Source organism: Trachemys scripta, chromosome 3 (assembly GCF_013100865.1).
Source record: "Trachemys scripta elegans isolate TJP31775 chromosome 3, CAS_Tse_1.0, whole genome shotgun sequence".
NCBI classification, from domain to species: Eukaryota; Metazoa; Chordata; order Testudines; family Emydidae; genus Trachemys; species Trachemys scripta.
The window spans coordinates 66,281,821-66,303,275 of NC_048300.1; the positions used below are offsets into that span (position 1 = coordinate 66,281,821).

General features: G+C 39.3%; 1 protein-coding gene across 2 annotated transcripts in view; it reads left to right on the forward strand.

The window, feature by feature from the left end:
* Positions 1–21,455, forward strand: part of AHCTF1 (AT-hook containing transcription factor 1) — a 76,365-nt gene that overhangs the window by 6,263 nt on the left and 48,647 nt on the right. For both annotated transcript variants that reach the window (XM_034764977.1, XM_034764978.1), the window contains exons 2-5: positions 9,802–9,928; positions 10,400–10,653; positions 17,531–17,711; positions 18,685–18,892. In XM_034764977.1, coding sequence (XP_034620868.1) covers positions 9,808–9,928; positions 10,400–10,653; positions 17,531–17,711; positions 18,685–18,892 — 764 coding nt within the window. In that variant the 5' untranslated portion in view covers positions 9,802–9,807. The remainder of the gene's footprint in view (positions 1–9,801; positions 9,929–10,399; positions 10,654–17,530; positions 17,712–18,684; positions 18,893–21,455) is intronic.

The window sequence follows — 21,455 nt, forward strand, 5'->3', positions numbered from 1 at the left end:
CTTGCTGCCAGTACTATCTTATCCCATTAGAAACGCTAACAGTCTCTGTTGTGATTCTGTGTCTTTTATGCTGGGATAGGAAACAATAGATCCAGAATTTTCAGACTGGCTGACTGCAGCAGCGTCCTTGCCATCAGCAGCATTCTTTTCAAAATGTTGCCTTGTTCTTGGTACCAGGCTCTGCATCTGTTATACTTTTTGCCATTGATATATGCTGCTTTTTTTGATGCTGACAATAGACACACAGACTTCTTTAAACATCTTTCAAATAGGGTGTCCGTGTGATGTGGAGTAAGGCAGGTCCCCGGCCATCCCTCAGCATCCCTTCCCCCTGCCCTCTAAAGCTAGGTTACTGCTTGTACATAACTTAATTGTAAATTTTGTTCCTTCTAATGGTATGGCTGTTTCCACACAGTGTCTGTCTTCCAAGGTAGTTGTTATAAATGGCATCTCAACGGTCTATAATCTCTCTTCCAGCATGCACTGATAATGTAAGAGCTTTATTTGCACTACAACATTTAGGTTGCAACCAGTGTTCTAAGTAAGGCTTAGATTTTGCCAGGGATATTTTTAGTAAAAATCACTGACAGGTCACGGGCAATAAGCAAAAATTAACGGAAGCCCATGACCTACTGTGATTTTTACTAAAAATACCCCTGACAAAATGAGGAGGGTCCAGCATCCACAGCTTCTAGGGTTTCTGGGGTCCCCTCTGGCCCGCCCTGGCTGGGCAGCTGCAGGGGGCCCTCTCCTGCAGCAGCTGAGAGCTGTGGGGCTGCCTGCTGACAGCTTCAGCCTCCAGGGCAGGGTCTCTGGAAGTCAGTTTCCATGACCTATGTGACATAATCGTAGCCTTAGTTATAAGTCCCTGGAATGTCTTCACACACCAGTGTCTACACATAAGGTTCTAAATGATGCATAGGCGCTCTTACCACCATTATGATTATACTTGTTCAGAGTAAATGCCAAATACAGTGGCCAAAGTTTTCAAACCAGGGGGCCTAAAATTAGGCTTCTAAATCTGCATATCAGAGATGTTGTGTGTTTGCACCACCTACCAGAGTGAATAGCAGCAGACTAACAAAAATGCCTATGTAACTGTCATACATTTTATTGGTTAAATCTAGATCACCATAGTCCATTTACACTGATGAACCGACCAGTTAATGACAAATTGTGAACAGTAGGTGCTGCTGAATTGATGTTGAAAACAACTTAGTTGCCAGGATGTATGATTTTGAAAAAGGCTTTGTTTCATCAACACTTAAGGCTTGTCTTCACTATTGGGGTAAGTCGACCTAAGTTATGCTACTCTGCCTGCGTGAATAACCTAGCTGGATTCGACGTAGCTTAGGTTGACTTACCCCTGTGTCTTCGCGGCGCTGAGTCAACGGGAGACACGCTCCGGTCGACTTCCCTTACTCTTCTTGGAGAGCTGGGGTCGACTGGAGAACGATCTGCCATTGATTTACTGCGTCTCCATTAGACCTGCTAAATCGATCCCTGCTGCATTGATTGCAGCAATGTTGATCTACCAGTAGTGGAGACCAGCCCTAACACTTAAATGGTTATCTGCACCAGTTTCAGCAGGACCTGTGGTCACAGATCCACAGGTCCAGTGCTTTCAAACAGCTCTGGAACATCCCTGTGATGACCACCCTTAGGATGTCTCTCTCTCACTGGGATAAGTCCCTTGGCTTCACTGCCTCCTGGGACCAAATCTCAGAGCCTTTGGCTTCGCTTCCTTTTGCCATGAACTCCCTGTAGAATCTCCCACCTGGTTTGGACCCCGGAGGGAGATTTACGTACCCAAAGGGAGTAATGTACTCCCAGTTTCCTTAATCTGGAGTGACTCTCTGCCAGTTTTGTAAAAGCAGAAGAGTTTATTAGATGTCTGGAATACAGCGTGGAAAGTCCTTGGTTATCACAGAAAACAGAAGGTTACAGCATAGTCCATCTGGGTCAGTTCAGAGCCCAGAGCTCTCTGATCCCTTAACAGTCCCCTGACCCCTCATTAGTCCTTTGTTCTTGTTCCAGGGCAAACATAGTCACCTGGCCCTCCTCGATAGCCCTTTGTTCTCCAGCTGGTCAAACCTGGCTGGTTTCCTGCAGAGCATGAGCCCTTCATGGTCGTTAGTTGCTAGATGCCAAAATCCAGGCAATTGTCCGTGGAGAGTCCCAGAAGATATGGTCCCCAGTCACACCTGGATCTCTGCAAAGAATAAACATACTTTCCCTCCCCACCTACTTAACCATGCTGCACACAAAGGAAACTGAGGCATATACACTATTCATCCAAAATATGAAAAATTCCCTTTCCATCACACCTGTTCCTGACTATTACTGCCACCATCAGGTCCGTTCATAGTGTAGGCAGGGCTTATCTCTCTTGGGCCAGGTGTACGCTACCGACCTATATCAGTATAACTAGTTATACCGATATAGGTCTGTTATACGTCGCTCAGGTATGTGAAAAATCCATCCCCCTGAATGATGTAGTTATACTGATAATTCCCCGGTGTAGACTGTGCTATGTCAACAAGAGCTTCTCCTATTGACATAGCTACTACTTCTTGAGGAGATGGATTGACTACACTGATGGGAGAAGCTCTCTTGTCAGCGTAGGAGCATCTTTACTAAAGCGTTTCAGCGGCTCAGCTGTAGCGCTGTATGCGAAGGCAAGCCTTTGTGGAAGTGTAGGATATTGAATTATACGTGGTCTGTCTGTCTTAATATCTTGTAACAACCTTTTAAAAAATTCAGTTTCATTACACTGTCAAGAACTCTTTTAACCCCCCCCCATTAGCACACCTGGTTTTCATAAATCAGCAGCTTTATTCTTTTATATACCTGGACTGTCACTCATTCTTTTCTACGTGGCTGTATGTAGTTCTGTCATCTGAGCATCCAGGATATTAATGCCTTTAAGTTCTCCCACAAAACTTTGTCCAGTATTTATTTTATAGTGCCCGAGCTTGCTAAACTCTTCTCAGAAGACATTAAAAAAGACATGGTCCCTGCCTGAAAAAGTCTGCAATCTAAACTTTAGATGTGACATGAGGACTGAAGTTGACAAGCAGTAGGGAGCAGAAAGACAGATTACACCAATACAGTCATCTAATTACTCAGTAGTTTATGTTCATTTTGGTGAATCAAATTAATTTCTTTCGGATTAACCTTAGTGACCAGTTGTAACTACTTCATAATATATAAGGATATTTAAAAGGACATGGGTCAAAACTGGCCCAAGAACAACAGGAGTGCTTTCATTAAATTTCTGTGGAGACTTGTGTGTGCTTTATTTCAAGAATGACGCTCTCAATTTACTCTTGTTAATCTCATAAATCTGAAAATTCAGGTACTGCCCCTGCCTTGACGTCCTCCTTCCAAGCCATAGATTATACAGCCAGAAAAGAATATTGTGATAATCTAGTCTGATCGCCTGTATTCTAATATTTACCATAGGACTTCCCTGAATTAATTCTAGTTTGAACTAGAACATATATATATTTTAGAACGCTCTTTCTTGATTTTAAAATTTTCCAATGATAGAGAATCCATCGCAGCACTTCTTAAATAGTTCAGATGATTAATTTCCCTCACTGTTAAAAAAAAAAAAAACATTCACATTAATTCTAGTCTGAATTTGTCTAGCTTCTATTTCCAGCCTTGGATCTCGTTATACCTTGTCTGCTAAATTGAAGAGCCCTCTATTACCAAATTTCTGTTCTTCATGTAGGTACTTAAAGACTGTGATCAAGTAACCTTAACCTTCTCTTAGTAAAGGTAAATAGATTGAACTTTTGGAGTCTTTCACTATAAGGTATGTTTTCAATCCTTTCATCAATTCCATGGTTCTTCTCTGAACCCTCTCCAATTTATCAACATCATTCTTGTATTGTGGATACCAGAACTGGACATAGTATTCTGGTAGTGGTTGCTCCAGTGCCAAATACAAAGGTAATATAATCTCCCTAACTCTTAACTCACTATTGCTCTGTTAATACTTCCAAGGATCACATTAGCCCTTTTGGCCACAGTATCACACTTAGGCCTTGGCTACACTTGCAAGTTACAGAGCTGTAAAGCCTCCCCCAGCGCTGTAACTCACTCCCTGTCCACACTGGCAGGGCACTTGCAGCGCTGTATCTCCCTGGGTACACCGCTGCAGGTACTCCACATCTCCGAGAGGAATAACAGCTGCAGCGGAGTGGCTACGACTCACAGGTGTGAGTGTAAACGCTTGCAGCGCTGTATTAATCATCTTGTCAAGTGGCCAATCCTCTCCATTGTTGTGACCGGCTGCAGGAATGCGGAAGTGCCGGTTTCAAAGCTCCTACCGCAGAGAAAAGCAAATAGTTTGCAGCTTGCTTTGAGTGAGTAAATGAATGAGCAGGGCCGGGAGTTCGGAACTTGCAAAGTAGAGAGCTGACATGCTCCAAAGAGCACTCTCTCCCCCCCCACGCTCCCTGTCACAATCCACCCCACCCCCCCGTTTTGAAAAGCACGTTGCAGCCACATGAATGCTGGGATAGCTGCCCATAATGCACCGCTCCCAACACAGCTGCAAATGTTACAAGTATGGCCACCCCACTGCGCTGGCATCTGTCAGTGTGGACAGACTGCAGCGCTTTTCCCTACTCAGCTGTACGAAGAGAGGTTTACCTCACAGCGCTGTACAGCTACAAGTGTAGACGAGGCCTTAGGGCTCATGACTCCGAAGCCCTTTTCAGCGTCACTGATTCTCAGGATAGAGCCCCCAACCTGTAAGTATGGCCTACATTATTTATTTCTAGAAGTATGACTCTACATTTGGCCATATTAAAACACGTACTGTTTATTTACATCCTGCTTACCAAGTGATCTAGATTGCTGTATATCAGTGATCTGTCCTATTCTTTTTTTTTTTTTACCGCTCCCCCAATCTTTGTGCCATTTGTAAACTTGATCTGTAATGATGTTGTTTTTTTTCAGGTCATTGATAAAAATGTTCAATACTATAGGGCCGAGAAGTGATATCTGGGGGGATCCTACTAGGACACACTTGATAATTTCCTGTTTACAGTTGCATTTTCAGACCTATCAGTTAGCTAGTTTTTATTCCATTTAATGTGTGCTGTGTTGATTTTGTATTATTCTAATCAGAATGTAATGCAGTATCAGAAGTGTTAGTTATGCTCATACAAAGCACACGGGATCTTTATAGAGGAAGGTAAATACGCAGCATTTATTGAAAATACAACAGTTAGCATATGCTTTTCTCTCTCTCTCTCTCTCTCTCTCTCTTCCCCCCCCGCCAGTGATGTTCATAGTTACCAGTCTGTTGTAGCTCGAGTCAATCTAATGGCCACTTAGATTGAGCACGAGTGTGGAGCTGGGCTCTTGTTGAGCTGGGCTCTTGTTGGTCGCAATCCGATGCACCTGGAGTGTGGCAAGACGAACCCAAAGTCCCATGGCCAAACACCCTGTTCTTATGCTCTAATAAATTTGTTAGTCTCTAAGGTGCCACAAGTACTCCTGTTCTTTTTGCGGATACAGACTAACACGGCTGCTACTCTGAAACCTGTTCTTATAAGTTTTTTTCCTCTGTTGAGGTCTATGGATTTTGCTGTGTCAGTTTGTGACCGGTTACTTCTTAATTGGTTTCAGAGTAGCAGCCGTGTTACATTCCAGTACACCTCTGAGAGGGTCATCCTGTCCTTTGTTCTGATTTAATCAGTTGTTCTTAGGGGTGCCAGCCTTCACCTCAGGGTCATCTATCTGCCCTTCATCATGGATGCGCGTTGATGATTCTTTGATGTCCTTTAAGTCTTTTCACTTCTTCCTTGACCATCTGGTTATAACAATGGCCTTCACACCTTATCTTTTCCTGATGCATACATTCTTCATTCGCACAAACAGATTGAGAATACAAACAGTAGTATTTTATATCGAGCAAAAAGGCATTGCAAATTAAACCTTGCTAAGTTTTACAATCAATAACCAAGACAATTTACATTGAGACCCAGGCCTTCAATGTTCCTCTAATCTACTTAACATAGACACAATAGAGAATCCTGTCTCTTACTTACTAAACCTTAAAACAAAGAAATGTATATTTAACTAGAGTGCCTAATTTGTAATACATATAGGAAACCATAGTAGACATTATAACTTATGGTCACCCTTTTGTTTTAGGATAATTTTTTTTTTAATTAATGGAGATATCCTATCTCCTAGAACTGGAAGGGACCTTGAAAGGTCATCAAGTCCAGCCCCCTGGCTTCACTAGCAGGACCAAGTACTGATTTTGCCTCAGATCCCTAAGTGGCCCCCTCAAGGATTGAACTCACAACCCTGTGTTTAGCAGGCCAGTGCTCACTGAGCTATCCCTCCCCCCAACCATAATCACTCATAAGGATTGTTCTGGTCTGTCATTCCTTTCTGCTGTTCAAAAAGGGTGGCTGACAGGATGAAATCAAATCATACATTAATTCTCATAGTACATTATAAAATCCAGCTCCTACATTAAGTATATTACATCCACAATATTACCATTATCAACCAAACTCATAATCTCACAAAAAGTCAAGTTAAGTTTGCCAGGATCTATTTTCCATAAACCTACCTTGATTGGCATTAATTATATTACCCTGATTTAATTTTTTTAATTGAGTCCCATATCAGCATTTTGTCTAGGTTCAATGTCAGGCTGACAGGCCTGTAATTATCTTTTTTAAATATTGGCCCAACATTAGCTTTTTTCCAGTCCTCTGAAACTTCTCCGATGTTCCAAGACTTGTTGAAAATCAACACTAATTGTCCAGAGAGCACCTGAGCCAGATCTTTTAAAACTCTTGCATGCAAGTTATCTGGACCTGCTGATTTAAAGCTAGACATTTTTAGCAGCTGTTGCTAAACATCCTGCTTAGTTACTGTTGGGATGGTATATTATCATTATGTCATATAACTACATCTGACTTTTTCCAAAATACAGAACAGAAATATTTATTGAAGACTTTTGCCTTTTTTGCATTATTGTTGACAACTCTACTGTTTCCATCTAGTAATGGACCTGTACCATTATTAGGGTTCCTTTTGTTCCTGGTACAAATTAAAAATTCCTTCTTATTGTCCTTAACTCTGCTGGCTGTAGATTTTTATTTGTCCCCTTTGGCTTCAGTTTTCTTCAATTCCTAGCCTCTGATTTATATTCATTGCTATCAACTTCCATTTGTGGTGTTTTTATATCTGCTTTCACTTTCCCTCTAAGCCAGGTTGGCTTTTTAACCAGGATGGCTGTCCTTCTTGATCAGGGAATTGTGGGGTTTGGGGCATCTAGTAAACTATTCTTAAATAGTTCCCCATTGACATTCACATTTTTCTCCTACCTGATTTGATTCAAAATGGTTTCCAGCTTTGTGAAATTAGCCCTTTTAAAGTGCGCATGAATGTGTGTGTGTATATATATATTTATTTACTACTGGTTTGAATTTTATTCTCTTTGTATATAAATGTAATCAAGCCATAATCACTTGTAAACTATCAATAGTTTTTAATTCTATATCAATTCCTCTTTATCTGTCAGATGAGGTCTAATACAGAATTCCCCTGTGTTGGATGCAATACTTCTTCAGTTAAGAAACTGTCATCTATAATTTTTAGAAATTCTGAGTATGTTTTAGTACTGGCAGGATGAGACCTCCAGCATATGTCACTCAGATTGAAGTCCCCATGATAACACAGCTTTTATTCCTGCGGAGTCAAACTCTGACTTCTTGTATCAAAACATTAAAGGTTTTTCCTCCAAAAGGAGTTTCTTGCTGGAAATAGAGACACTTATCTCTGTACATGTGACTACGTGCTCTTCTTGAAACTGATGAATTTCCTATGCAATAAGATAAAACCATCCTCTGAAATTTGATAAGATGAGTCTTCCTGGGAATCAGAAGTATTATTTGAGTCCCAAAGTACCACATTAAAAATATTCTATCTGGAGTGTCAGAATACTGTGAAAGGAGTCAAAAGGAAGAGATCTTGGAAAGTTGTGGTCCTAAAACATCAAGCCCTTTACTAGAAAGATCCCAGAGGAGTATTTTGTAGATTTTGTTATTCTAACAGTTTGTATCCAACTGTTTCTTTTCTATTAGATCCATTCTGAAATTTATTGTATTATATCCTCAAATGAGTTTACTGATTATCTCCAAGAATAGATTTATAATAGAACCACAAATTTGTCATTAAAAAAAACTCTGCACAATATCTTACCTGTTGACCTGGTTGATAATCTATTGTTGGGTCTGTGTGTGTGATCTGTTTTCTGAAAAATTCTTTAAATCTACACCAGAGGCAATGGAATTTCAAAAAGATTTGCTGAGCTAATGGTCAAAGTCCATGAACTCAGCAGACTGTTGGAGGCCCTTATTTGTTGTGCTCTAACATGAGGAGGAATAATTGCCAAAATAAACTATACAATTAAGGGGGAGGGAACCAAAAACCCCAATGCTTAATGGTGAATTGAAATATCTTTTAAAAAAGATTGTTTTAACAGTTACTATTTTACTAACAAGTAAGTGGATAGACTTAAGTTCTTCCTCATTTACTTACCTGCCATAACCTTGGCAACTAAAATGATTAGGGGTTTGGAGAGGGTCCCATATGAGGAGAGATTAGAGGCTAGGATTTTTCAGCTTGGAAAAGAGGAGACTAAGGGGGGATATGATAGAGGTATATAAAATTATAAGTGATGTGGAGAAAGTAGATAAGGAAAAGTTACTTACTTATTCCCATAATACAAGAACTAGGGGTCACCAAATGAAATTAATAGGCAACAGGTTTAAAACAAATACAAGGAAGTTCTTCACGCAGTGCACAGTCAACTTGTGGAACTCCTTGCCTGAGGAGGTTGTGAAGGCTAGGACTATAACAGCGTTTAAAAGAGAACTGGATAAATTCATGGAGGTTAAGTCCATTAATGGCTATTAGCCACGATGAGTAAGGAACAGTGTCCCTAGCCTCTGTTTGTCAGAGGGTGGAGATGGATGGCAGGAGAGAGATCACTTGATCATTACCTGTTAGGTTCACTCCCTCTGGGGCACCTGGCCTTGGCCACTGTCGGTAGACAGGATACTGGGCTAGATGGACCTTTGGTCTGACCCAGTACGGCCGTTCTTATGGCATTAGTACTGTTGTCCTTCAGGTTACTGATGACCTTACAGGCATCTAAAGAGCAAGAAATTCAGCACACTACTCTGTGGGGTCACTAGTTGGCCTTATTATTCCTGCCTGAATGTACAAGAGTGAGTGGCTGAGAAAGTGGAACGTGCACTGAGCAGCTGATGTAGACAAATAATTTTATGGCACCAAAGTTTTTGCTTGTTTATAAGCCTAAGGATCAAAAGTAGTCATCAGTGGGTGAGGGGACAGGAAGAATTGACTTTTTTATTTAAAAAAAAAAAAAAAACTTTAGACAGTTCTTTCTGATCTTTTTTTTTTTTTTTCATCATGAGATGAATATTCCAATTCTTGGGGAAAAGAAAAATGGTTTGAAAGTCAATCTGTGTCTCCTATCTCTATCCAAAGGTGGTGGTTTAAATTAGTTGCCAAAATTTACAAAATGGGCCATTTAAGTTGCTACAATATACTTGTACATAGGTATTTAGGAGAAAGTTGTAGGGAGAAATATTTTGATACTATTGGATATGATGGAAAGAACTACGGATAATTCGGAGTGTTGTATTGATTGATAAACTCTTTTATAAAATGTCAGATTTGTTAGGTGCTGACTAAGTACACTTATTTATTGTAGTTCTTTATTTACAGTGAAATATGCGAGACCTAACAGCTCAGGTAACAAGCAGTCTGCTGCAATTTCCAGAAGTGACTGTTCAGGCTCTTGGAGAAGATGAGATAACACTAGAATCTGTACTTCGTGGGAAGTTTGCTGGAGGTAATCATCTTCCTCTGAAACTTGGTATTGTGTTGGAATTAATAATTACTTGTGACTGTGGGTTATCTAAATACACACAGTAGTGATACATTTCACAAGTAAAATGTGTTGGCTCCATTAAGATGCATCAGGTGAGTTTACCAATAGCTTTATGAAGCCAGGAGGCAAACTTTTCCCAAAATGCAGCTGTTACCTGTAATTCAGTAACCTGCTCGGTCCTAGCTCTATGTAGATCTCATTGTTCTTAGATTTCAAGTTGTAGTAAAAGTGCATGTTAATTCTGTTTTGTGTGTGTGCATGCGTGCACAGTCTCAAACTTAGACATAGTAATAAATTAAAACTGTGTACATTTCTAACTAAACTATTTTGGGAGGACTCATCCCCACATCATAATCTAATATCTTATAATTTCAAATGAATCCTTCTGTGTTTATCATTCTTACATAAACTTTCCCCCTTACTTCTTTCTAGGGAGAAATGGCCTGGCTTGCTTGGCCTGTGGTCCTCAGCTTGAGGTAGTAAACTCTATCACGGGAGAACGGCTGTCTGCATATAGTTTTAATGGAGTAAATGAACACCCACCCACTGTCCTTGTAGTGAAGGAATTTTCCTGGCAGAAAAGAACTGGACTACTAGTTGGATTGGAAGAAGCAGAAGGGAGTGTTCTCTGTCTGTATGACCTTGGAGTATCAAGAGTGGTTAAAGCAGTTGTTCTTCCAGGAAGGGTATGTACTTTTTAATCTAAAAGCAAAGCTTCTATTCTGTTGTATGCCATAGAATTCTGTTTCGAGGAAGGTTTTATATTGATGGCTGCAAAAATATCAACTTACAATACATAGTGGACTTAGTCTTGATATCAAAACTTGGGTTGGAAGGTACCAACTGTCTCTTAACTAATGCTGAAAGTAAAAAAAAAAAAAAAAAAAAAAAAAAAATTCACTTGTACTACAGAACAAGATACTACAGGTTTCTTAGCTGTTGCATTATTCAAAGTGACTCCAAGCTGGTAGGAGTTGCTAGCACTTTGAAGGACAGGACTAGAGTTAAAAATGATCTTGATAAATTGGGCAGTTGGTCTGAAATCAACCAGATGAAATTCAGTAAAGACCAGTGCAAAGTACTACAGTCAGGAAAGAAAAATCAAATGCAAAATGGGGAATAACTGTCTAGGGAGTAGTACTGCAGAAAAGTATCTGGGGGTTATAGTGGATCATAAGTTGGGTATGAGCCAGCTGTGTGACTCAGTTGTGAAAAAGGCTAATATCATTCTGGGGTGTGAAAACAGGAGTGTCATATCTAATTGTCTTTCTCTGCTCAACACTGGTGAGGCCTCAACTGGAGTGTTGTGTCCAGTTTTGGGTGCCACAGTTTAGGAAAGACATGGATTAACTGGAGGGTCCAGAGGAAAGCAGCAAAAATGACAAAAGGCTTAAGACACCGGAGCTATGAGGAAAGGTTAAAAACATTGGGCATGTTTAGTCTTGAGAAAAGAAGACTGTGAGGGAATTAAATCTTCACATATGTTGAGGACTGTTATAAAGAGAACAATTGATTACTGTCCTCCGTGTCCACCAAAAGTAGGACAAGAAGTAATGGACTTAATCTGCAGCAAGGGAGGTTTAGGTTAGATATTAGGAAAATTGTTCTAACTATAAGAATAATTAAAATCTGGAATAGGCTTCCAAGGAAGACTGTGGAATCCCCGTCAGTCAAGATTTTTAAGAACAAGTTAGCCAAACATCTGTTAAGGATGGTCTAAGTTTACTTGGCCTGCTAGGTCTCTCAAAAGAGGGGGCTGGAGTAGATGACCTCTCGAGGTCCCTTCCAATCCTACATTTTTGTGAGTAGAAGGGGATGAAAGATGTGAAGAGCCAGTTGTCCATATAAACCTAAAAACAACCAAACCCTGTATACTTTAGGCCCCCTTCCCACACACATTCTTAATAGCTCTTAGAGTAAAATGACAACCTCTTTAATAAAATTCCAAATCTTAGAAATTGATCGTGTTGTAAATAAATTACAACGACTCCCCTAGAATCTCAAACTAGCTAACCGGAGACACTGCACTTAGACTTGTGAACTTTCTCTTGTGTTTTGGAATAAGGCAGGGGGCATTAGCAAACCAGTTATCTTCATGTCCACAGGTGAGCTTGCATCTAGTGGGAAGCGCAACTTCCTTGCAAGTCTGTTTCCTGCATATATGATTAGTACCCCAAATTAGATAATATCTAAAAAGAAACATTTTGGACTTTGGACCCTACTTTCTTAACTGGTTTAACTGTCTGGAGTTGCTCATGACCTTCAGTCACCCCTTCTCTTAAGGAAACTAGCCAATAGAAAGTTGTAGCTATTGCTTATTGAGATGGAACAACGATCCCAGTTGAAAGTGTTGTACCTTTCTATGATGGCACATTCTAACTTGGAATAGAGGGACTGAAGGAGAATCGGATGTCCACCTTTTCCCCAAAACCTATCCTTCCCTCATTACTGGCCTCATCCCCAATGCTACCTCTCCCACAGAATGAAGAATAGAAAGTAGGTGATATTGCCCCTTGTTAAACCAGAGGTTCTCAAGCTGTGCTTCAGAGAACATTTAGTGGTCTGCAGAGAGTTGGCTGGTCACCTCTCCTTTGTTCCACCTGCTAAATAGTTTTGCCAGCTAAAAATATTATACTGACCTAATACTGCTTTTCTCTGTGATTAATTCCTGTAATTGCCACAACGATGTTGTGTAAGTGAAACTTTAGTAATGCAGGCAAAGAACCTATTAATTAAATTAGGCTACGTCTACACTACCCGCCTGAATCGGCGGGTAGAAATCTATCTCTCGGGGATCGAATTATCGCGTCTCGTCAGGATGCCACAATCGATCCCCGAATCAACGCTTGTACTCCACCAGCGGAGGTAGGAGTAAGCGCCGTCGACGGGGGAGCTGCGGAGGTCGATTTGCCGCCGTCCTCACAGCGGGGTACGTCGGCTCCGATATGTCGAATTCAGCTACGCTATTCGCGTAGCTGAATTTGCATATCTTAAATCGACACCACACCACACCCCCCCCCCCCCCCCCCCCCCCCCGTAGTGAGGATGTAGCCCTAGTTATATAAACCTGTTTTGTTGTGGGAAGTATAGAGATCTTTCTAAGCATTTAAGTGACAATTCCTTCTCCCTTGCACTGGCACGTCTGATTCATGGGTACCCCTCTCACTATGGTTTTGTCTACATTCAGAAAGCTTTCACTGGTGTAGCTACCATCAATTCTTTTCACCATTGAAAACTTATTAAATCAATGTAGTTAATAACTATGCAAATTTTCTGAATGTAGACAATGTCCAAATCAGATTGCTAGGAGCATGAAGGATTCTTTGCACTTTAATCACCTTAGTGTCTGCAACAATTTGAGTTGCCTTCACAATGACTTCTTTCACTGCCTCCCTTTTCTGAACAGTTTGAGTCTTACCTTTTGTGGGAGTTTTTAAACTCTTGGGTGTCATCTGTAGTAGTAAGCACTTACATTATAGTAGCACTCAAAGGTCCCATTGGGAATTAGGGTCCCATTGTGCTAGGTGCTGGACTAACAGGAGACTTTCTTCTCTGCCCTGAAGGGCTTAGTCTACAAGACAAACGATGAAGGGTAGAGGATGGTACATAACATATAAGCAATTAATGAGGTGAAGAATTGGCATAGTTTTGTTACATGTTTTATTGGGCTTTTCAAAAAAGATTAATTGAGATTCAGGTTGGGTAAGCAATGGGAAGTTAATAGGACAAAGGAAGTAGGGAAAGGAAGGCAAGGTAAGAGGGATGGTCACAGGTCATCACTTTTCCTAGCCATGATCAGCAAGTAGAGTTTTGTAGGTATCTTGGCAGAGGTGAGTCTTCAGGAGGGATTTTTAAAGAGAATTAAATACTGAATGTGGATTATGTTACAGAGTTTTTCCCATGCATTAAAAATTGTGTGGAGAAAGCATGAAGGTATTTATCGGGGAGGCTGGCTGTTGGGTGGTAAAGGCTTGGAAACTTTAGAGAGAAGGCAAGAGTTTATCTGGATTTTTTTTTTTTTTTTTTACTGTTGATAACCTTGTGTTCTATACAGACTTACATTATGTGGTATACATTTCATATATGCCCAAGGAAGATTTGAATAAACAGTATACATTTTTACAAATGTGTTTGAACAGTGGCTTTCATTTTGCTTTTTACCAGTCTTTCCATTAGACTCAGGTTAGTTTAATCAGGAATTAGAAGCAGTCACTGAATTGGATTGGAATGCCCTGAGCTGTGACTAGGAACGTAGAGAAGCAAATAAAATTTAGTGTAGACAAAGAACTAATTATTTAATGTGTGTTCAGTCTTTCACTAATTTGCTGTAAACTTCATTACTAAAATATTTAAGCTGTTCTCTTGGCTTTGTAGCCCTGTGTGGATAAGTTTTGTGTTTGACACATTTAACATGATTTAATGCTTGCTATTGTTTTTAATAAAACTTTAAACAAAATGTTTAGCTTTCATTTTCTGTAATTCATTTCTTCTGTCCACCCCCCCCCCTTTTTTTTTAAGGCATTAATGAACTCTTGAAATTATGGGCTAGATTCTCAGCTGATAAAAATTGTCATACCTCTTTAGAAGTCAATTAAATTATGCCACTTACACTAATTTGGGATCTCTGGGCCAAGGTGTCAAACTGTTAACACCTAACCGAGCTTTAACATAAGAGTGTTTTCATATTAAAAGAAGTAATCATTCCCAAGGAGTGAATTAAAAACAAATTAGCAAAATAAACAAACAAAGGTGTGACTAAAAATATTCTGCTTCAAAAGTGTTTTTAATGGAATCTAAAAATGGACCACATCAATGACACACAGGTTTAGCACTTTTAAATGGTTGCTTTGAGAAAGTATCAAACATTTTCACATACTTTTCTGATTTACATGGTAGCAGAAGAATAACATTCAGATTCAGTGAGCCGGGGAAAGTTCCCTTTGTCTGCTCATTTCTGGAATATGAGTTGGCAATGGCATAGGGAAACACAAAAATCCAGGCTGTAGCACAGTGGGGGAAAAAATACACTGTTTCAGAGGCTCCCGCATGGAAAAGTAAAGTCGAAAGTGCTAGGAAGATTATATGTTAAAGCAACAAAAGACTTTTATTTGCAGCCAGATGCTAAAGAAAAAAGCTACATAAAGAAAAAAAAAACAGAAGCAGCATTTGTAGAAAGGGAGTTCAGCGAGCATCCTACTGCAGTGCTTCTCTTCTTATTACTGCCACCAGGACTAATTCAGCAAGGTTTTTAATCCATTTTAAAAATTTGTTGACAATCCTTTGACTAGTGTGGGAAACAGGAAGCTTGAGTTATAGAAATCTGGAGCCAAAGATGGCAATTGAAATTGCTATAGCTACTGCTAAGATAAGAATTGCTGTGACATGAACTGACATGAAAGCTGGATTCCATGGCTGTGTAACCACAATAAACCCTGACTGAGGGTATGTCTGCAGTGGAGCTGGAGGTGTAATTTTGTATACTAGCTTTGATTGAGCTAACATGCTAAAAATAGCGGGGTTGCTGCCGTGGTGGGACAGCCTAGCTATCTCAAGTATGATCCCATCTGTGACCCCATGTAAGTGCTGAGGGTGGCTAGCCTATACTGCCACACATGCTGCTGATTTTAGTGCACTGTCAAAGCTAGTGGATGTATGTCTACCCAAGCTAGAAATTACTCCTCCAACTCCAGTGCAGATGTACCGTGTAGCTTCCAGATCTATTTTTTTCTCCCCTCTGGCTAACATGTGAAGCAAGGGACTTTTTGTCCTGTTCTTCTTACATAACTAGGGCCCTACCAAACTCACAGTCCATTTTGGTCAATTTCACAGTCATGGGATTTTTAAAATAGTCAATTTCATGGTTTCAGATGTTTACATGTGAAATTTCAGGGTGTTGTAACTGTGGGGGTCCTGACCCAAAAGTAGGTCATGGGATGCGGGGAGTGTCACAAGACTATTGTAGGGGGGTTGTGGGATTGCCACCTTTACTTCTGCCCTGCTGCCAGCAGGGGTGCTGCCTTCAGAGCTGGGCAGCCAGAGAGCGCAGTGGCTGCTGGCCAGGCGCCCAGCTCTAAAGCCATGCCAACAGCAGCGCAGAAGTGAGGGTTGCAGGGTATGGGCGTGGGTTACCATATACCATGGTTTTATTGTCAGTCCCCGACTCGAGTTGGGGAGGCTGATAGCTGGGGCCGCAGACCCCCACCCAAGTCGTGGGGCTGACAGCCACCCTTGCTTCTGTGCTGCATTCAGAACTGGTCTCCCAGGTAGTAGCAGTGGAGCTTCCTGCAGCTGGGGGAGTTTCCCGGAAGTGGGTCTGACCTGGCTCCCGGAGCGGCCCTTGCAGGGGAACAGGAAGTCCTGTCCCTTCCCAGCCCGGGACAGGACTAGCCTGGTGCATGGTAGAACCCCCTGCCCTGTGAATTTGGTAGGGTGCTATATATAAAACCATCCCCCCCATGACACACAACATTCCATTATTTCGGTTGTGTGCTATGCTCAGCTTCTAATTCATAAGAGAATCAAAGGATAGCATATGTGGCTATGTTGTGGTACAGTTTTAGTGCAGAAAGCTGCACACATTAAAACTTCTACTGTAGTGTTTGAGTATTTTCCTGGGATGCACTTTAGCACATCCAGAGTCACATTTTTAATCTTAAATTAACTAGAGAAAATGCTTTCATTACCCAGTAATTCATTTCATTTCTTCCTGTTCAGCCCAGGCAAGCTTTGCATATAAGACAGATGGTGGTCTCTCACAATATTGTTTTAGGCTTGATTTCCTCTGTTAGTATTCCCAAAAGTACATGGGGATGTGCATTTAAAAAGACCTTATTTCTAACTTCCTCAGATTTTTTTTTTTTTTTTGGTTAATCTAATCAAATGCAACCTATATATGTATGTGTGTACATGTATATATGTATGTATGTGGTTTGCATAGTCTTATCCTGATAATTGCCTTCAGTTGTTGGTGAGAATGTTTAATTACCGTGAAAATGGCCCCTCTTTCTAGGCAGGTTAGTTACTACATAGTATAATTTACAGAACACCTAAAACTTCACGAGATTTACATAGCAAGTACAATTTATTTTCACAGGAAAGGCACTGTCCTTCACATTGGTAATGTTTTTCATCAGATGAGCGGAGGAAGAATCCGCTTGCAATTTGAGTTTTTAATACAAAGCTTTTTTTTTGCTTTTTTTTTTTTTTTAAATGGATATTTGCCTTAATATTGTTTTCAAACAGGTAACTGAAAGTGGTGAGCTGCAATATTAGAGAGCACCATTTAAAGAGTATTTCTATTAAATAAAAGAATTGTAGTTCAGTATCTTAGGACATTCCTCTAAAAAAAATTAGCAGATATAATGAACTCCCTTCTTTCTCCTGCTCAGGGCTGTAAATTTTTTTTAATAATCTGAGGAAATACTTTGCTTTTGAATCTTATGAATAAGAATGTAAATACAGAATTGTATTCCTAATATGCCAACTTCTGCCCTGTACTACATTGCAGAACTTTATTTATAGTTTGTCAAATTGCTTAAAAATTAACATGCAGTTTTCTTGTAGGTAACTGCTATTGAACCCATAATTAATCATGGTGGAGCCCGTGTCAGCACTCAGCATTTGCACCAGAGTCTGCGATGGCTTTTTGGTGTGGCAGCTGTGGTTACAGATGTTGGTCATATCCTGCTGATTGACCTTTGTTTGGATGATTTGTCATGTAATCAGAATGAAATAGAGGCATCAGGTAAATTAGCGTTTTTAAATTTAAACAGATTTTCTGGTCGAGAAGTAAGAAAATTCAAGTTTCCTAAATGAGGAATGTGCACTCCATTTTTTCCAATCTGGTAAAACATAAGCATCCTGTGTCTTTAAGATCTGTTTGGTTGAAGACTGCTGAAAATGAAGACTACTTGACACCATGAATTCTTAGCTGATGTGCTAATTCTTTCTTTGAAAAATGTTCTAATCTCCTGGTTCTTAAGGCCAAAACTTTTTTTTTAAAAAGCGTAAAATTAGGTACTTAAATCCTTATGCATAGCCTGATCCTACACCACTGAAGTTGGTGGAAGTTTGCCTTTGACTTCAATGGAAGAAGGAGTCTTAAATGCCTAAATATGATCTTGTACGTAATTTTAGGTAACCATTTTTTAAAACACTTGGTTTAAATGAAAATGACTCTGCATGGGCATGTGAAGGAAAGAAGAGGAACATTTTTAAAAAACCCTAATTTAAAAAATAAGCAAAACTGCATTTGGAATATCTCAATTGCATCCAACGTTCCATTATTATGGAGATATCTTAGTCAGTGGCTTCATAGTGGGGGTTGCTTTTGAATATGGGCTTAAAGGATATAAATAAACTTCATGCTTTAGGGCATAAGTAAACCACTGACTGACAGGGTCTAGAAAGAAACTTACCCTGTGAGCCAATCTATTTCATAATTGTCTATTATGTGGATTTTTGTATTTCAGAGTATCTGGGACAGAATACTGGTCTAGATGGACTACTGGTCTAATCTAATTTGATAATTCCTGTGTTCTTAAAATGAACTTGAATTATAAATACTAATTGAAAACATTGCATACAATGCACATTTGACAGGGAATAGGGTATTAGGTAATATATAGCATAATGCTAAGCTCTTAACATCTATCCTGAAAAAGCTGAAGAATGCAGTCTCTTATGTTGCACGATCTTGTGTGTGTGTGTGTGTGTAGACCTAGAAGTGATCACCGGGATCCCTGCTGAAATCCCACAAATAAGAGAAGCTGTTACCAGAGAGGGGCGACATCTCTGTTTCCAGTTACTAAGTCCATCTGGAGCAGCTGTAACAACCTTATGCTACATAAGCAGGAGCAATCAGCTGGTTGTGGGATTCTCAGATGGCTATCTTTCACTGTGGAATATGAAAACCTTGAAGAAGGAGTAAGTATGCCTTTATATGTGTGTCAATATCTGGAGGCGGGGAACTCAGTTATTTCACTTAACTAATTTAGGTTAAATAGAAAAGTAACTTTGATTGAATGCTGAGTGTTGAAATTCTTGAATACAGTATTGAAACCTTTAGAAGCCAGTTCTAGATTAATCTTTTTAGTGGCTTTAACTGATTTTTTTTTTCTTCTTTCTCTTAACTAGTTTCTTTAACTGCTTCATCTATAAAATAAAGAATCTTGGTTACAAGGCTTGTAGATATGTTTCATTAAAGTAGGTTAATGACTAGAACAGGGGTCGGCAACCTTTCGGAAGTGGTGGGCCGAGTCTTCATTTATTCACTCTAATTTAAGGTTTCGCGTGCCAGTCGTACATTTTAACGTTTTTAGAAGGTCTCTTTCCATAAGTCTATAATATATAACTAAACTATTGTATGTAAAGTAAATAAGGTTTTTAAAATATTTAAGAAACTTCATTTAAAATTAAATTAAAATGCAGAGCCCCCTGGACTGGTGTGAGTGCCACTGAAAATCAGCTCGCGTGTCGCAGGTTGCCTACCCCTGAACTAGAATTTGAGAGAACTGCTTTGTGTAAAACTAAGGAAAAGTAGTTCAATGTTTAGTAGTGTTTAGTGAATAATGGAAATTTAGAAGAGACATTGATTTTACTGTAATGATTTTTCCAAGACCTTGTCACAGCTAGGTGTACTTCTTTACAAAGTTAAAGTATATTAATTACATAACTGTTAGCAATATCTCTGTGACTACTTAAAATCTTAGATGAGACCAGTGGAACAGATTGAAATTAGGGCTGTCAAGTGATTTTAAAATAATTAATAGCATTGTTAAACAATAATAGAATACCATTTATTTAAATATTTTTGGATGTTTTCTACATTTTTAAATATATTGATTACAGTTACAACACAGAATACAAAGTGTAAAGAGCTCAATTTATATTTTTGATTACAAATATTTGTACTGTAAAAAAACAAAAGAAATAGTATTTTTCAGTTCACTTAATACAAGTACTATAGTGCAATCTCTTTATCATTAAAGTTGAACTTACAAATATAGAATTATGTACAAAAAATAACTGAACTCAAAAACAAAACAATGTAAAACTTTAGAGCCTACAAGTCCACTCAGTCGTACTTCTTGTTCAGCAAATCATTCAGAGAAACAAGTTTGTTTACATTTGCAGTGCTGCCCGCTTCTTGTTACGTCATCTGAAGTGTGCCCGTTCATGCTTCAAGCACCATTCCAGAGGACATGTGTCCATGCTGATGATGGGTTCTGCTTGATAACCATCCAAAGCAGTGCGGAGCGACGTATGTTCATTTTCATCATTTGAGTCAGTTGCGACCAGCAGAAGGTTGACTTTTTTTTGGTGGTTCGGGTTCTGTAGTTTCTGCATCAGTGTTGCTTTTTTAAGGCTTTTTTGAAAGCATGCTCTACTTGTTTGTCTTAGCAATTCGCTGAACAAGAAGTAGGATTGGGTGGACTTGTAGGGTCTAAAGTGCTACATTGTTTTGTTTTTGAATGCAGTTATGTAACAAAAATCTACATTTTTAAATTGCACATTCACAATAGAGATTGCACTACAGCATTTGTATGAGGTGAGTTGAAAAATACTGTTTCTTTTGTTTCTCATTTTTACAGTACAAATATTTGTAATAGAAAATAATATAAAGTGAGCACTGTACACTTTGTATTCTGTGTAATTGAAATCATTATATTTGAAAATATTTAATACATTTAAATTGGTATTCTATGGTTTAACAGTGTGATTAAAACTATGATTAATCGTGATTAATTTTTTTGAGTTAATCCCATGAGTTAACTGTGATTAATTGACAGCCCTAATTGAAACATCTAACAGCTCATTTGTGCCTGAAAAATAGCCTTTCCCACATTCCAGTCATGACTGAGATTGGAGACTGTTCCACCTTGGGACTGGTCACTCTTGTTCCATCACTGCTTAAGTCTCTCATATACTACTGATGTGGTTAAAGGGATGTATCAGTGAAAACTGGATGCTTCTATAGGGGGCCACAAGTTCTGGGTGTGTAGATGTGGTTCTACATTATGTTCTCTTTCTATAGGAATGTGGGTTACATCTTAACTGTTGGCTTGTAAAATGCTTAAATAATGTATAGCATTTATGCTTTCCAGTGTTAATTAGATGCATAAGTAATTGTTTTTTCTTTAAAAGAATAATACTGTCTTGATAAAAATGAATCCCACATGTTTGCTAAGATCTTAGAGAATAGAACAAGGAGTGTGCCAATCAAACTTGCGGGCAATAGAAACATGGGGAAGGAGACAGCAAATATTCTAGAGGCTAGGATTAAAATACAATATTAGATTGGAAAATTTAAATCAATTTGGGATTAATTTAAGCAAACATGTAATGGCTCACCAGAAATTGTTGAATGCGTACATCTACAAGGGTGCAATATTGGTAAGTGTTTCCAGCTGAAATCATATCAGTGCCAAGTAGAATTAATTACCTGTTTCTAGACTAAGGGGTTTAAATACATTTGTCTTTTTGACCT